The sequence below is a fragment of the Strix uralensis genome, chromosome 4 (genome assembly GCF_047716275.1).
Source record: "Strix uralensis isolate ZFMK-TIS-50842 chromosome 4, bStrUra1, whole genome shotgun sequence".
Taxonomy (NCBI): domain Eukaryota; kingdom Metazoa; phylum Chordata; class Aves; order Strigiformes; family Strigidae; genus Strix; species Strix uralensis.
Genome location: NC_133975.1, coordinates 29,957,922 through 29,976,522, shown reverse-complemented (window position 1 = coordinate 29,976,522; position 18,601 = coordinate 29,957,922). Strand labels below are relative to the sequence as shown.

Here is an 18,601-nt window from a genome sequence, read left to right as displayed (position 1 = left end):
ATATCTAGCTGGGAGGGATTGCATCCTTCGGCAGTACTGCAGCTTGTGCCATCTGAAGGAGGCTTGTGTGAAACTGTAGCCATGGGCTGGGGTCCGTGGCACTGCAGGCTGATGTAAGGCTCTCCCGGTACCATGTTCCCCTGGCTTCATGGTTGTACCCTCTGCCTTGCACTAAAATTTCTGCAGCGCTTCTGGGAGCTGGTCTGGTTGTAGTCCAGTTGCTTCTTTTTTTCTTGCCAGGGTTAGGTTTTGTCCAGTTTACCTATTTTGAGTTCATTTCCTGTGTTGCTGAGTGAGCCTGGGGGGAGGATTTGCCTGCAGTATGCCTGGGTTTAGATCAGTCTAAAAATCTGGGGTTTCATCCTCAGTGAGAGAAGCTGTTTTGTGGCTTTGAAAGTTAACATACTAAGATAGTCTTTTACTGAAGATTAGTTTACTAATGCAAAGTAAAGATAGTACTTCGAAGATGATGAGCTCTCAGTGTTTTCCCAACAGGGGCTTTTTAAAGAGATCTTTTGAAAACTGAAGACAGAAATGTATTGTGTAAACACACTATTAAGACTTGTCTACATAAAGCAAATCTAGATGTAGTTCTAGGTTAAGCAGCACATTAGTCCTTAGTTTCCCTACAGAGAGACACAAGCTGGTTGAGTACCAGCTTCTCATTGTTCAGAAGCATGAACTGGACCGGAGCTGTGGCACGTTTCCTTAAGTCCCCAGTCTTGATAATGTGGCGATTGTGGCATGCTCCAGTAGGTAAGTCTAGAAGGAGCCAAAGCAGTTACTTTCTAAATTTCTTCTGACCAGACACAGCTAATGATGTTCAAAAGGAGATTTAAACTTCTCTCATTTCTTTCCAGTCTGTTAGCTTCAGTATGTGATTGAAAATAATGAGTGCAATTTATCTGTTGAGTAGAACAAAGCTTTAGCTTTCTTAGAAACTCTCATATTTAGGATAGAAGCAACTGTTTACTTAGAAACATGTGTTATCTGTTAGGAGTTCTTAGGTACTTGATTTTTTTATTTTGTTCATCTGCAGATGGAGATGAAAGAGTTGTTCAAAATCTGTGTGTTGCAGCATTTTTCTGTTTTGTCAGTCTTGTACTTGGTGTTTCTGTTTGTCACCTGCTATGGCTAGGAAGGATATATTGCTGCTTTTTGCCTTCTCAAACCTCTGTGCTCTCATTCTTGACACATAATGCATCTTTCTCGTTTCATGGGCTGCCTTTGGAAGCATCGGGGCTTAAGAATGACAAGAGCACAGATGCTGGACAATGTGGACGTTGTGAAAAAATGAAATATTTTTTAAAGCACCTGACACATTTATGCTTCTGTACTGAGGGACAAGCCAATCATCAGATACGGGATAAGAAAGAATTCTTCTTTGAAGTCAGATGTTTTGAGTTGTTGTCTTTCTTTTGCAGCATGCACTTTGTTCTGTTTCTTAATGTCTTTGTGTACTTTCATCTAGTGAACTTGCACCATAGGGATCTAGAACATGGCAGTGTTTTTGATCTCCCATCGCCTGATCTGTGTGGCACATGCTCTTCTGTGTCATTTAGGACCTCTGTTACCAAGATCAAAGTGCTAGATCAAAGTGTTAGAGGATGTTCAGAAATGCTTTATGGCATGCAGTGTGTGTGCATGTTGTTCTGGTGTTGCCCTTGGTTGCTGGGAACTTGGCTCTCTGACCTTGGCAAGTTCTTCCAGACTTGAAGATGACATACTGCAATTTATGTACCGGAAAAATTATGCAGTACTCCAACTAAACAGCAAGTTTGTACAAAAACTTAGGGGGAAAAAACACAGGTCATATGTAGTATTCACAACCTTATGCAAGGTAATCTCCCTTTTTGATTAGAGGCTAAGATAGTTGTGACCATTCTGTTTTCACTCCTGCTGAATTGCTGACTTCATTAATGTGTTTGATAAATGATTACCTTCAGTGAAAGTTGAGGAAGTCTGCATTACATAAAATGTTACTTTTTGAACTGATAGAAGAAGTTATGAATGGCTGAGCCTCAAACTTGGGAAGATGCGAAGTGAAGTACCAAAGATTTGGTCTTCATGGCAACCAGTATTTTAATGAATGAGTTGAACACTGAGAAAATGTTTGAATAAAAGTTGTGGATATTATTTAGCTAATAGGAATTACACATGTATGAATTGAAAACATGCAGAAATCTTGCAAGTTTATCAAAATTGGCCAAGTGCATCTCCTCACACTTTAACTGCAAAAAGCCTTGTAGAATCTTACCTGAACAAATTGTGATATGTAATACAATAAAGTAGACTGAGATTTGGCTCCCTATACAACTACCTTAGGAAAATAAAATCTTAATATCAATAGGTAAGAATTCTTGATATCAATTCCCAACATCTATTAAAAAAAACCATCTGCTAGAGAAATATCAGACCTTTCTGGGTACATCTGGGGCATCATTAGAGATGTCAATAGTTATTATGATTTATAGTGCACAAGACAAGAATCATAATTATTTAATTGTTGTGCGTGTGTTAAACTCGTGTATGAGTGAGTTCTGATACCTGATTTTCACTACTGTAATTCACATTGTGTGGCAGCTGTGATGATAAAGAAATGGTTTTGATTGCTTAGGGAGAAAAATAAAATTAAAGGTGGATAAATATACATAAACTTAGTATATGACAATTTCAGTATAAAGGTAAAAGAGCTGATCCTTAGAGAGGGAGACTAAATATATCCAGTGTTATTTATATATTGGGCAGTTAATTAATATTTCTGATAAGGAACAAGTCTTTCAGATTTGTGACTAGAGAGTGGAGAAGAATGGTTAGCAAGACATGTCTAGAAAGGGTTTGCATTCTTATTAGGAAAATCAGCTTACTGACAAAGTGCCAAGAAGGGCCAAGGAAAGACTTCTTTTGAAGATATTTGGACACCAAGTAGAAACTTGAACTTCGTGGACGATTTATAAAAATTGAATTGCCTCTTACAATACAGGGAGATAACCCATTACATTGAATCTTTTGATTTTTAGTCATACTTGAACTGAAGATACCAGGTATTAAAAGCTGTAATCTTCATCATAATCATCATACAGTTGTAATCAGAACTGGGTGGTAGCGTAAGGCGGTTTTGCATTTTGTCGATAACAAAAATTAGTTACATTGTAAACTCTTATGCAACTTAGAGTAGAATTGCCCACCTAATTAAAAAAAATAAATTCTTGTTGGATGTTATAGCTAGTTATTTCCTCCTTCTGATTTACAGAATTTACTGTGTGAATACATCTGTGTGGTAGATGGGAAAGTAAAGAAGTGACAGGTGCTGTGTTTAGAAGCTCTGCTTTATAGCTTTCTTTTTCTTTTTTTTTTTTTTTTTGTCCCCCTATAGCCTCTACTCCACCCAGCAGAGTAAATAAACGCAGAGTTTCTCCAAGTGTTGTTTCCACCTGGGAAAAGAGAGGCATCATCATGTCTAATATTACTATTGATCCAGATGTCAAACCTGGCGAGTATGTCATCAAAAGCCTCTTTGCCGAATTTGCTGTTCAAGCTGAAAAGAAAATTGAAGTTGTAATGGCTGAACCTTTGGTAAGTCTTTTTTTTTCATAGCATCCCTTGAAATGGTCCTGGTTTTTTTCCTAAAATAGTCTGATTTGCCATATTTATGGTTACCTAAGAAAAGATCCCCAGATACTGTTGACTTTTCAAGGGGATTACTTCAAGAATAAATAGGCTTCTGCAAACAGGGTTGCTACCTGGATTATGTTTTATTGATTTCTATTAAAACTGTTATGTAGTGGTTACTGGAAACAAGACCTCTTAGTATTCATAAGTTCTGTAAGGTTACAAAAGGAAATAGTGACAACAAAAATATGTTCCTTCATTAACACTGTGAAGTGTGTTTCCTGTTGACGTTTTTTGAAATAATGCTTTGACAATATACTTTCAAGCAAAGATGCATTTGGTTTGTTTTCCAAAGTAATGACACTAGCACCTGGAAGAATATAGTAGCCAGCATACACTGCATATTAGGCAAAATGCAAACTTCTGTTGGTGATCCAGACCACATGATCTTGAAATAAATGGATTTTTTTTAAAGTTGGAAATTTCTGGGAAAAAAAGTTTTTTTTAACTGGGAAATTTGCTGAACAGGCAAGATGCTGCAGTTTGCAGAGGGCCAGCTTGCAGAAGGCCTCTGTTTGCAACTGCTGCTTGCAGAAGTATTCATGTGCAGAAGTGCACATGCGATCACTCGAGCCCCAGTTTGGAAACTTTAGGAAAAAATGTTAATAAGAAGCAATCCAAAAGAACACAAAAATGGGGCTAAACATGTTTTGTGGTGTCACTGATGGAATCATCTTCAACTAAAACCATTAGTAGATCAAAGGCTGAGGAAAAGGAAACATTTCTTTATATACACCCACTTCAGTATACATTATATATAGACATATATGTGTGTGTGTGTGTACACCACGCAAGTGTACAACTTAAATATAACCTGTCTGTTTCCTTATAGACATCCAAAAGAATCTGGTATTCAGGAGGGTTTGATAAGAAAGCACACAAAATCTTTGTAGGAAAAGGGGCTTGTGAATGGTGATGAGTACATGGCTAAGAAATGAGAGGAGAGCTCTGGGGGTGGTGATGCTGTGTGTGGAAAGGCAGACAGCTCCACTCAGGGTGGTCTGTGTGCCTACTGCTGCGAATGCTGGTCCCTTGGCCCCTCACCATTCATCTGCTAAACATACGGGAGGGTAGTGCTTGGCCAGAGTGCACAGGCTGTCTGTAATACAGATGAGCTGAAGAGGGCTTTTCCTGTAGACACAGCTAGTTTGGAGTTAAATCTTGTAACCAGAATACTGGTAGCAAGGCAAATAGAATAGCCCTGGAGTTCACTTGTGCAGCATAACTTGTCCCTACACCAGATGAAATAAATCCTCTGACAACAATCCCAGGCTGTGTCTCCCAGCCACACTGTTTGCTGTTAGTTAAACAAATGTTTTTAAATCTGTTAATCATACAAAATCAAAACATCTCGCCAGATTAAAAATGAGAAAACCCATGAAACTAATGAAATAATGCACTTCTCAAAGAATAGTCATTCCCAGCTCTGTTGTCTGGTGAGGTTTTATGATGATTGTATGAAGTCTACCTTAGTCAGGATTTTTTATTAATAAGATTCTGAAACTTATATTTTGTGTGTGTATGGTATGTATAAAATTATTTGGGATAAAATAAATGATAAATACTACTAGACTAATCATTTGTGAAGGTCTTTAACAGTTCTGTCTGGGTTCATTTGCCAGGTTGAATTCCTTTAAAGAAAATGTTTTTTAATGTAATCAAATGTAAATTTACACATTCCTTATTTTATATTGGGGGAAGGAAGGACTATGTAGAAAACCAGCAATTTAAAAGAGGTGCCAAAAGCTGTGGAAAAGTGAAACAATCTCAGCCTATGTAACACAAAGAGGTAGAAGGGGATCCTTAGGTTTTTCAGTGAAGGGAAGTACTGAAGTGGTTTTCTTTTTGTACATAGTATTTGATATAAATTCTGAATATTCAGTTCTAATGTATGACATTTAAAAGAAAAGATAAAAGGCTGAAAGGGCACAGGAAAGGCACTGACTGAGATTGGAGAAAAGGCTTTAATGGAAGAGAGGAGAGCTCTTTATCATTTTAGTGTAATTTGATTTTGTGGGATGACTTGGCTACAAATAATAATGTGGAGAATATATATAGTGTTACATAAATCTTTAATGCATTAGATGAAGCTAGGCTGTTAGATAAAGCTGTTGGAGAGAATTTGGAGCCAGACCAATTGAAGTTAGGAGCTAGGCACTTTTTAAAACTTGAAGATGAACATGCTAGTAGGGGAGGAAAAATTAATTAAAAAATAATAATTAAAAAAAAAGTAATTTCAGATCAAGAGAGCACCTGGGGGTGAGGGGCCACTACCATTTTGGCTAGATGTATAGGTTTCATTTGGAAGTAACCAACTTCTAAAAAGTACCTAAATGGTTTCTCTGGCTGTGAATTTACTTACCATACTCAGTGAGTAGCAAAGTAGTTTCACTGATTTAATTAAGAGTTCTCTGCTTGCAAAATTTTAATACCACAGAGTTTCCAGAGTTACAGAAAGAGCTTATCAGCAAATGCTTAAAATAAATGATTCGAGTAGCAAGTGTAACCACAGGAAGGAAGATCATCCTTTTAGTGAGTAAATTAAATTAAAACACTTAAAAAAAAAAATCAATTCTTCTATGTCTTTTGTAGTACTATATAGTTTTAAAGGGAAAAGGGCTCAGACACAATTTATTGTATCTTAAAATACTCTTCCTCAGCTGTGCAAGGGTGACTGTGAGGCATGATATCAAGCCTTCCCCAAACGTGAAACGTACTATACCAGTGAAAAAGATTAGTGACAAACTCGGTTACCTTTTGTTTTGTCAGGCTCCATGTTAATATAGATGGTTAGAATTTAAGCAGAGAATTTAACGTGGTGCCACCAAGTTACCAAGATGTTAACTAGGTAAGCTGCTAACTTGCTAAATTGTAGTTCAGTCTCATGTTTAAGTCAAAACTAGCAAGAGTATTTAAGCCTGTTGCCAACACCAGCGATTTTATTCCATTATGGAGATACTAAACATTGCTCAGACTAGCACTGTATTCTTTGGAAGTCTTGCCTAGGTGCTTTCAAAAGCTTGTCTGAAGTCTGTAAAATTTAGCACACCACATTTCTTCAGTGCAGTGTTTCTTGTATGCTGCTCTGATGCTGAGGCAAGGACGCAGGCGCTGCCCAGCACTTGGGCTGCAGGAGGCAAGGCAGCATCCCTTGTCTGGTTTCTTAGTTGCAGCTTGGAGGACAGAAACAAGTACACTAATTTTGCTGTGTTCACCTGAGCCACCCTGCTGAGGTGTGCTAGTCACCAGAGGACAGTGCCAGTGAATGCTGGAGAGGGGCCAACGGGTGGTACCTTTTTTCATGGGCGCAGTTGTTTGCACAGCACACGCACGTCTGTCTACATCCTGATCTCTGCTGCCTGCCATATGTTGACATTTCTGCTTTACATAATAGATGCAAACTGCTCTTTGGTTAATTCAGTAGTGTTTTTTGTTTGGTTGGTTTTTTTTTTTCACTTGTAAAAGATAAATGTAGACCTATTATTTCCATCTCTCTTCGAACTTCAGGAAGCCAGGAAAATAAATCTTAAATTATTAATTCAGTGGAAGTTTCCAGACCTTTACTTTATGCTGTTGGATAGATTTTTCTAAGTCTTGTGAGACAACTGGGGCCATGACAAAGCAGAGTTAGAAGAAGACAATGAAAGAAAATACATTTTAAAGCCATACAAATAATTCAAAGGCCTTGATAAACCTGTGACTGGGTTAAAGAGTATTATTTGGTTATGTCACATTTGTTTGGTCAGTGTTACATTAACTACAGTGATATTTACCTTTTAGCAGTTAAGATATTTAATGCTGAGGAAAAACAGTAAGGAGGATTATGAACTTGTAATGTCTTTATTCTTTCTGATACTAAAAAACTCAAAAGTTATATCAACATTTGATGAACAGATGCATCTCAGTATAGAATGTGAGGGGAAAAAACCTAAACTTTTAGAATTATCTTAAAAAATGGTTTGCTCTCTGTTGACATGGATTTCAACTTTTTTGTCTAAAGACTTACAGATTATTTCACTTCTCTTTGATTTGTTATCATTCTTTTCTTTAGCTATTTCTGGTTTTAGACACATGCAATGTGTATAGTAAAGCCAGCGTTTATTCTCCTGTATAATAGTTTTGTAGTACCATGGTGCAAACATGGCACGTTGGGGCTGACTTTTACCACCTTCTTATGGGAAAGTCACTTCTCTATCTTCTTGGGGAATAGTTTTCTAGTTATTTTCCTTCAGCTTATTTAGCAATGTACGATGTTTATATAGGGTGGAACATTTCTCGTGTTTCTGCTTTATAGATAAGATTACAATTATTTGTGCAGTTTATCTAAAAGAATAGTACAGATAACATGAATTGACCTACAGTAGACGTTTCCTTATTAAAAAAAGAGAGGAATTTAGTTAAAAGTGAATAGTGATTTGCAAGCACTCTCTGGAGCTTTTAGTATCTGCTGCAAAATGTCAATTCTCATAACAGTATTTTGAACAGACTTAACATGTAAAATTATATGAATTTGTAAGATTCAAAAAGTGTTTATTTGCCAGTATCTGAAACCTTTTCCCCCTTGCTTTTTAATGCACAGTTAAAGAACACTGGCTAATACGTCAACTGATGAACAAATAGAATTATTTCAGAATATTAAATGCATTTTTCTGAAACCACCTTCTTCTAAAAAATATTTTTATTTAGACATACTGGAAATGTACATAAATGACTGTTTTCTTAGACAATTAAGTGGGTTTCTTTGGATTATAGAAAGTGAAGATGGTCTGACTTGTGAATTGGGACCTATGTTATTTCAAGTTATACTTTCAGAGTAGGCAAATGCTTTTTGCCTGGACAATGTTGAATTCAAGTTTTCGGTGACTGTAATAGTTGCCAGAGATTGTGTCCTTTTGAACACCAAATACAGCTGCACCCATGTCAGAAAATGCCAGAAATTGTCTCGTATTTTCAAGATTACGATTAGGACAAACGAAAATAAACTGCTGGTTTGATTCTTGGACTTGGTACTTGCAATCCCAATTTGTGTCTGTTTAACATATAGCCTGTCTATTTCAGCCTTGTAAGTGTTAAATGCCAAGCAATATTGACTTTAAAAATTTTTGTCAGCAGTGTGACAGCATGGGTGTTGTCTCTTACTAACCTACTGAGAGCAGTTATTTTGTGTTAACTGAGGCACAACCTGTTGAGAGCAGTACTGGCTATCAGTATTGCTGACACCTCCCTTTTACATCCCAGACTAGGAAAGTTAACAGCTCTTAGGGTTTACTACTTGACTTAACTTGCTCCATTAAAGCTCTTTGCTTACTGCAACCTAATGGGAGCTATTAACTCCTTACCTTGAGTACTTTTTCTGCTTTCCTCATCAAAGACAACAATTTTGATTCATTTATAGTAAAGTGAAAAGTAGTTTAAAATTCCTTTAAGTAGCAAGAAATGCTCGTCACATCTTTATATATCTTACTGCTTTGTAGTATGCCCTTAAAGCTGTTACTGTGGAACTTGACTTACCATAAATCACTGACCCTCAGAGCCAGTACATGGGACTTAGTCTTTCCTTTTTTTCTCTTTCTACTTCTCCCCCATCCCCTGCCGCTTTTCTTTTTTTACTTTACGGGATACCCTAGCATGAGACTATAAAAGTTGTATTTCTTGTAACTGTAGAATTTGGTACTCTCCACAGTGACTAGTAAGAATTACTATTACGTTACTATTACAGTTCATGGATGTTTTGTTTTCTTAATGCTTTAATTCTCACTAAATTATTTTGTAAGAAATATAATTTAGTTTTGATTTTAACAGAGCAATATGTCTTATGGTACTGGTTGGAATGAAATATTGTAATAATGAAATTCTACTAATATTGCATCTTTTCTGTACCTTACAATGTTATTTCAAACGTAAAGCAAGTTCTTCTGACATTCTCGTTTTCCTGGACTAAGTTTTCTAGCTATTTGTCATTGCAGTTCAGGGAAAGCACAGATTGGAAATGCGTTGAACGATTGTCTCTGTGTTTGTGAAGGCATTTCAAAATTTATTCTTGTAGCTTACAATAACTGCCTTATATGAAGATGAATATGCTTGCAGATGGGAACGGCTTTCCTTCTGAGTTACACTTAGCACCCTCTGCCAGCTATCTCTGTTGAGCACACTGCTGTAGGCCTTGCTGTCTGGGAGAGGTGTTTGACATTTTCTGTTTGTAAGTCTCTAATGTTATTACTATTAAGGTACCAAATTATTTTAGATCTGTATTATTCTATTTTGTGAGTACACTTCACATCTTCAGAAATGGTTCTTTCTTTGTTCTGTAATATAACTGAGAAAGAAGGAGTCTGTCTTTGGTAACAGTCAATTGCATTGTGAAATTCATGTTTCTTTTCATCGTTTTTACAGGAAAAGCTCTTGTCCAGATCTCTTCAAAGAGGTGAAGATCTTCAGTTTGATCAGGTAGGAAACATGTAATTGAAGGCAGTTTTTATTGGATTAAGGTGGCCTCTGGTTTTGCAGAATAGTGGTTCCACTGTTGTAATGACTTGAAACATCCATGTCTGAATCAGTGTCGGAAGATTTAGACCTTGAATGTTAGACTTTATTTTTCCATTGTAGAATACGATAGTAAGAAACTACTAGAATAGATTAATTATTTGAAGGTGACAGTGAAAGCTGCTGAAAGAAAGATGCTGAAATGTGGTAGGAGACAAAAAGACTTCATTTATTTCTATTCCTGTTAACAGGCATTGTGTAACCTCAGCCTAGATCACTTACTGTTTTGGTGTTTGTGTTTCTGCTTTTATAAGCAAATAGTGTTAATTTCAGTAACATGGCTTTTACTGAGGCCTTTTTGATTCTATGGCAGAAGGTATTATGTAGATTCAAAATGTTACTTTGTCCTTTGAGTATATAGTTGCCCTGTGAGGCTATTCTATTTCACTTATTGTAAGTGAACTGTGCCTGGAATAACTGTCTGCTCAATTTATTCATATTTATTGCATATATTTCTGATTCTTTCATAGTATAGGCATGGTTTTCTGCTGTAGCTACTTCCTTGCAATGGAGAGGCAGCATTCAGATGAAGCCCCATTAATTGCCTGTTCCTGTTCTTAACTGTTACTGAATAGCACCTTACTGTATGAAGTTTAGTGTTCTGGTTTTTTGTTTCATGCTTTCCATCACTCCTTGGGTATAGGTATTAGACATTGCACTGAAATCTGTGGACATGCCCCTACTTTTCCATAGCCATCCATGCACCTCTTTTCCCTCCTCCCAAAGGAGAAACAAATAATAGCATGTGATATTTGATGTATAATTCTCTTTTCAAAGAAAAACAAAACCACCACCAAAAACCTCACATAGCCTTTTAATTTTTCTAATCTAACCTGCTGTAAGGCCACTATCTCCTAAATGAAAGTTTACTTATAAGCAAGGAAAATGGGTGAGGGAGCATGGGGCATAAATTCTTTCGTAACAGCAGTATTTTGCTTTAAAGATGACCAAAATCATAGAATCATAGAATGGTTTGGGTTGGAAGGGACCTTAAAAGATCATCTAGTTCTTCTTGCTAAATAATGTGCATGAAAGGGATGATCTAAGGAAATCTGTAAATCACTAATGTTACTAATTTTTTACTAGCTCTGGCCCCCCCTCCTACTGCCACATTTTTCTTCAGTTAAGGATGCTTTTTATAAATCACCAGTAGTCATGTACTGAACTACATATAGGTTCTAAAAGTATGCTGAGTGAAGAAAAATAAATAACAAAGCATATAAGTTCTGAAATCTTGTAATACAGAAATAAACTTGTTTTCCTGAAAATGTAGTACTTTAAAAATAATTTGTTTTGATTGTGCGTGTATATAAGTGTGTGTGTGTACAAGTTCTTATTTTGTTCTTTTGTTATTTGTAATCTACTTTGGGTTCATCAAGATGTGGATTTTAATGGTACTGAATAACTACTTCAGAGAGTCGGAGCAGAATATCTCCCTTGTGGTGACAGGGATTGTGAGTTTTGGTAGGGAATTTTGAATATTGTTTGGCAAAAGGAGTTAAGAGTATTTCTGTCTGTTCATTCCTGGTTGTATGAAATCCATATTAAGATCAATTCTCCAGCAGTGCAGAAGACTACAGAGTAAAAAGAGATTGGCAAAGTATGGGAGACAGGAGGATCCAGAGTGCACAGCTACAGCATGCAGCAGAGAAGCTAGAACTGTTGCTGGGCCAACCTTGTTCACCCAGAGATCTTTATGGAGTTAGGAATTTGAGTCTAAAAGTGGCTTTAGCTGTACTGATATGGTGTCCAAGCTAGTAAGTGTTGTACTTTGTGAATAAAAAGAGCATGATTGAAACACAAGCAGGATTCTGGGAGTAAGAAGGTATCTACTTAACACTCATTCTCTCAGCTCAGTAAGTGATGAGAAGTGGGATGGGGGAGGAAAGCATGGCTGTCCCAATCATGAAAAAGTAAAATAACTGTTCAATGGGATTATAAGTTCTTTCTGTTGGAAACATAACCAGACCAAGATAGCTAATATTAGATCCGAGTGTGCAAAATCAGTAATTTTTAATTTTCAAATAGTACAATTCTTTTATTTGTCATTGGTGTTTTAATTGGAACAAAAATGTAAATTCAGCTAAAAAAGATGAAACTTTGGAAAATGAGAAGGAAAGTTTTATGTTGATACACTTCTAAACTGTTAAAAATTTTAGCATTTTAGTACCAGTGCTTTCCCCTTATCATTCCCAGCACATCAAGAAGCTACCAGAGAGAAATGTTTTTATAGAGCATATATTGCATTTCTTAAAATATTTTTGCTTGTACAGCTTGAAACTGAAATAGCTTGTATTTTTCTTCTTTTGTTTGTTGTAGGAATCATACTTGGCAATTTCCTACTCTTGTCCTAAGACACCAAAACTTTATGATCATGCAGAAGCATATCTTGGCCATCTCAGTGACCGAAAGGAGATGTGTCTCTGGGGTTCAGGCTTGTTCATGATGAGGCACAACTTGAGCAGTGTTTTCAGGATCAGGATTTTGGCCACAGCTGGAATTTGGGCTCTAGCATCTTAGTATAATTTTGCTTCTCTCTCTCTCCTTGCCTCTCAGCGTACTGTTGGGTATGTTAAGTGCAGCAATTAGCAATATGTTATGGCCTTTATGACTGGAGCATGCTTTGCTGTTTCATTCCAAGGAATATAAGTACACGTCATGATGACTAGTGCAGCCCTGTCCTCTTGGGCATTACAGGATCTTTCGTCGTCTGGATTGCTGCTTTCAATCTAGGCATAATTTAATGCTAAAATAAAAGGGTTTTCTTACAATTTTTATGTAAGATGATCTCAAATTTAGTATCCAAGCAAATAAAAAGAATAAGCGTATAGCTCATGTTCTGCTTAGCAGCTATGTAATATGAGCAAAGATTCAATCTTCCTGATAATTCCAGTGCCTTTTCAGTAGAATGTTAAGGATGCAAAACGTGGCAGGAAATAAATAATTATAATGTAAAACTCATTTTTCACTTCAAGAGGAAAATGCTTCATAATGCCAGCCATTTCTGGGTTTAGCATTTTACCAATTCCAAATTTTTTAATGCATGTGATACAGCTTGTTTCTGTGGGAGACGATGTAAATTGCCTAACTGTTGGAACATTTATGAACGGTAGTGGTATTAATATACTGTGTAAACTTGCAGAAAAACCTAAGGAAAAGGTTTAATAAAGCTTAATATGCAGCTTTCTTCTTTTTCTTCTACGGATAAACCCATCAGTTCAGAAGGAGGGCAGAGGAGTAGAAGTGCTTTGTGGGGTCATTTTACATGGACAGCATGGGGTAACCTAAGTTACCAATTTTGCTTAATCTGTTCTTGATCTGTTGTGTGTGTAGTTGCTGTATGAATATAACTGTGTAATGTATTGGATGTATCATTATTTTTAGAGAAAGAGAAGTTAATGTATTTCCCCAGTGTTTAGGTTATTTGAGGTATGGGAATTGACAGTAAATTCTGAAAGCAAAACACATTTTGGATTGCTGTGGTTGGTGATAGATCCCTTCTTCATCAAGTTTAGCTTTAGCTTTCATTCTAAGGACTCCAGTTACATTGATGATTTTACGCTGAGTATAATATCTTTCGTTTAGCAACTCATGAGGAGGGTTGGTTCCTTCTGCTTTCTGAACACCCCCACCCACCCCACAATATATTAATGTTTTTAATTTGTAATTTGTGTTCATGGCTGGAATGAGATCAATAAGAGATGTTTGAGTACCCCAAGCTGATGCAAGCAACAGGCATTTCTTGCACATGAGATCTCGTTGAAGATTTTTTGAAGCTTTATCAATACAAACAAGTCTTTTGAGTTCTTTTTTCTGATGCTTTCTCTGCTGAAGGATAGTAATTTTAATAGTAGCCCACAAATGTCTCAAATTTCCTCATAGGTTTTCTTTCCTCTTCTCCTCTCCCTCTTAACAAGTTTTTGCTGTTTTTTTTCCCCGATGAAGTTTCAGACCTCTGCCACATCAGATAATTTTCTTGAGCAACATCTTAATTTGTATGTGTTCCTTTTCATCATGTACTGCTTCATTTCAGATCACAATGTAACTTTAAAGTGGTAAAATTGAGCTGATTTTTACTGTCCACTTCCAGAAGTCTGATGTATGTTGGTTGTTTGACTGGATATTTATTTTGTACAGACTTACAACATGCTTGGTTTCCAAAGCAAGCCATAAAGATTTCAATGTATATAAGAATGAAGGTATTCTCAAAATTTAGCCTTTGTTCTGAGATGCAAGGCATTATAGTGAACCTACAAGGTATTTCTAGCATCTGTTTCTTTTCAGTGTTAAAAAGGCTTTGTATGGTTTTGTGTCGCCTGCAATAACTGCCTTCATCTTTTAGTGTAGTTAGGTCAACGTGCATTCCTTTCCTGTGGTGGCATGCCTAATTTTTCTATTGAATCCCTTTTTAGTGAGGGTCCTATTGACAGATTATAAGAAAAAAAAGTAATGTCATTATTCTAGTAAACAATTCTTAATGAAACCTAGTTCCTGTTCAGATTTGGCATATATGTAGTTTGTATTGCATACTGGGATTTAAAATTTTATGAATTCACAGAATAAGAATATGATTTTACTTATTTTGAGGAAGTTTCTCCACTTGTTTATGTAATTAAAGGATTTTTCAGAGAATCAAGAATACTACTCAGTTATTGTGTCTTGAATAGCAGACTGGTTAACAAGATGAGCAGAGTATTCAGATGGTTGAAAGAGATCCTCCTGAGGTTTCCATATGGATAACCTTTCCCCATCCTTTCCCCAAACCTGAAAAACCAAGGTGCTTCAAATGAGGACAAAGAAAGAATGTCATTGATGTTTTCTTAGTTTTCAGAATAGTGAATAATAGGTAAGTTATAGCATAAGGATGGCTTCTATTGAAACCTATTCTTTGAAAGATGCAGGAGGTAATTAATACATGGCATCAGTGAGCAACCTGGTAATTCTCCTTTTCCAGACAGTGTTTTAGGGATGGGCTTGCTCCCTGCTCCTTCCTGGCAGGCAGTTTATAGCTGCTTTACACTGTCTTTCTTCAGTCATTCTTCTCTCTCCAAGCTCTGGCACTGATGTGTTCTGTTAAAGTTTAAGTTAAAGGAAGCCTAGAGAATTTAACTTTTGTAACATGTTAAAGTCTTCCTTCTGTAATCATTTCTGCTGACACTGTTTCACAGATAAGTTTACAACTCGTGGATTTTCTGAAAGAGAGTAGTAGATAGGGGAGTTATGCTGAAAGTAAACATTGCTTGAGATCTAGACCAGGCAAATGTATTAAAAGTAGAGTAGAATATGTAAAAGGCTCTTATTTTTGTTTGTATAATAACCAAAGAAGCATGTTTTTGAAGGTTACGTACTTGCTCAGTTTAGGAGGGTTACTTATCTGTCATTTGTAATGTAAAGGTACGTATACTTCAGGTACATATGGTAACATTCAGGGACATCCTAAAATCTTTGCTGTTTTCATAATTATTTTATATGGGTCATCTGTATAAATGTAGGATTCTGTGATCCCCGTGAGCTTTGGAATACTTTTTCTGCTTAAATTTGTCATAATAATTGACAGTGCATCATATTTATGCTAATTGTCCTAGATGAAAATGATACATAAAGTTGCCACTTTGTAAAATTATGATACATGCTTTTTAACATTAAAAACCAATTTGAAAGAATGATTATAGTTCTAGGATTTTTAGATTATCACACTAAACTATTTTTCTTACTTCTTTTCAGTTGATAAGCTCTATGAGCTCAGTAGCAGAGCACTGTCTTCCCTCCTTATTACGCACCTTGTTTGACTGGTACAGGCGTCAAAATGGAACAGAAGATGAATCCTACGAATATAGACCTCGGTCTAGCACAAAATCAAAGGGGTAAGAGTTTTTCTCAAAAAAGTCTGTTTGATTTTTGTGTGCTTTCTTGTAAGAAAATGTGTGCTTTGTACTTTTTGACAAGTATTTTGTATTTGGATCTGTCATTACCTAAATCTATGTAGAAAGAGCATGGACTTCTTTGAGGTAATGTATTTAACTTGCATAGATGGATATGCATGAAGTAACTTGATGATTTTAGGGTTGATATACAGAAGGAAGTTGGATGCTGATAATTCCCAGCTAGTTTGTCCATTTTTTAATTGTTTTGATTGTTGGCAGATCCTTTCAGGAGGGGGCAAGATGTCATTGCTGCACCAAACCCCAGAGTCCATCCATTTTTGTATACATGTGCAATAGTGATTGCATGAAAGACACGTATAGCCCTTCTCTGTAACATTTGTGTTCGGTCTTGTGTATGATACTTGTGTTCTTGATTTCTTATTTTAGGGATGACCAACAACGTGAAAGAGATTATCTACTTGAAAGGAGGGACTTAGCTGTAGATTTCATTTTTTGTTTAGTTTTAATAGAGGTTCTAAAACAGGTAAGTTCTTCTCCTTTGGCAGACTTCTTTTCATCTTTTGCTTTTAATGTCAGTTTTGATAATCTCCTTTAAATTTTTTAATTAAAAACTGGAGCATATATATGATGAGCACATACAAGACTGTAATTATACTCTCAGTTGCATAAAGCCTTTGTCCTCTCCTGTCTTTTTTTTATGTGCCTGCATTATCTCAGTTCACACATCTTGGATCCACTAAGTCAAAGCTGCTGATGTATTGCAAAAAGCAAAAGCGTAAAAAATAGCATTTTATTTACGTTGAGTAACTTTTGTCTGCTTAAACATTTTTGAAATATGATGTGAAATCATTGAATGACAAGATTAAAATGTCATTTTTAAAAAGTTAGAAAGGCTATGTAATTTTGCTAGTGTAGCGCTAGATGTTGTCACACACAGTTTCTGTTAATACAAAATTTGCATTGGTGTATGGACAAGAGGATAGAGTTTGGCTTCAAGTAGCAGCATTCTTTTCTCACATTTTTTGAGAAGAGAAAAAGATTACTGTAAGGAACGTTTTGAAACATGAGGCAGACTTGTGCAAATTTCTCATTTCAAATACGTAGTTTGTGTCTTTTATGTATAGGTACATAAAAATTAAATGGCTTTCTGTACTAAGTAAAGAAAGGGTTATGGCTTAATTTGCAAATAATTTGTAAGCGATTTATGTTTATGTGGTTGCGTACGGCATGTTTGTGATATAGGGAAAAATGAAAACAGTGAAATGAAAGAGCTACCTATCCTACTCTGAGACACTGACCCATCATCCAAAGTGATATTCCTATACTGTATACACAGAGATGCAGATAACAATATTAAAGCCATCAAACTCCTATGCGTTAGTGTTTTACAGAAAATCTTTAGTTCATGCTCTCTCCCTGCCTAAATGTTCTATCAGTGAGAAAGAAAAAGGGAAATGGAATAGGTTATTTAGGATTGCAGGGTTGTATGGGTAGCTTCTGTATTTTGAACTGGTACTAGTTTTTTTTGTTGAGTAGAGTACATGTTGCCAGTGATTCAATTGTCAGGAGAGGTGCCAAAGTTTTGGTGAAGAGAGTCTGTGGTGACTTCTGTAGTGCTTGGGAAGCCTCTCATGCCTGTACTCCAGACAAGATAGATATTTTTCTGATAAAAGTATTTTCCTCTGCTAAAGGCCCGCAATGGGCTGCTAAACATAGATACACCACTTAAGAGAATCCTCCAGTCAATTTGGTATTAAAAGCTATCTAAAGGAGGATTTGTATGTTCTGCCTGTAATGTGAATTTGCAATTAGGCAAACAGAGCACAGAAAAGATGTTTTTTTTAATCAATAAACATATTTACATTCACATTATCTCTGTCTTTGTCTCTTCCTGGGAGCCCTGTCATTGTTTAATTCTTAGAAACTGGTTTTAAAGGATGCAAAGGGTATGATCCAGCCCTTTCTGTAATATGCACAGAGCAACTGGAGAGAGGGTAACAGACATGACCTATGTAGGAACAAAAATCTTTTGCTTAAATGACTACATATTATTCAGTGTATGAATATGCATGTAGATAGCCATTTCCAGTAACTGGAAGTTCTTGGACAAATAGCTTTCTTGATGCAGAAGAGTATGAAGTTCTCAAGCAGTAAGTACCTGATTTTCTGTAGACAAGACAGTAATCTTTTCTTCTGATATATTTTAGTAAAAATCTTAATCACTTGTAAGCAGTAATGTTTAGTAGGGTTATCCTAGTACCTACCTAAATTGCTTTGAAGTTTTAAAAACATTATGACTTCATAAATATATATATATTGCTTTTTTAAATAATACATTTGATTTTTACACAAATGTTTTCTTTTAAACCTGAGAAAAGTGGTGATGTCTGGGAGGACCTCAGTAAAAAACGCCTTCTAATCAATGCTTGGTTTTGGTTTCTCACCAAATTGTTGTTATTGCTAGTCAGTACAGGTTGTGTAAGTGTTCATATATTACAGAA

At 36.1% G+C, this 18,601-nt stretch overlaps 1 protein-coding gene across 14 annotated transcripts in view; it reads left to right on the top strand.

Annotated features, from left to right (window-relative positions):
- The window catches only part of FRYL (FRY like transcription coactivator), a 177,509-nt gene that overhangs the window by 70,526 nt on the left and 88,382 nt on the right, over positions 1-18,601 (top strand). For all 14 annotated transcript variants that reach the window (XM_074866146.1, XM_074866149.1, XM_074866144.1 and 11 more), the window contains 4 exons: positions 3,377-3,576; positions 10,066-10,119; positions 15,940-16,079; positions 16,527-16,623. In XM_074866146.1, coding sequence (XP_074722247.1) covers positions 3,457-3,576; positions 10,066-10,119; positions 15,940-16,079; positions 16,527-16,623 — 411 coding nt within the window. In that variant the 5' untranslated portion in view covers positions 3,377-3,456. The remainder of the gene's footprint in view (positions 1-3,376; positions 3,577-10,065; positions 10,120-15,939; positions 16,080-16,526; positions 16,624-18,601) is intronic.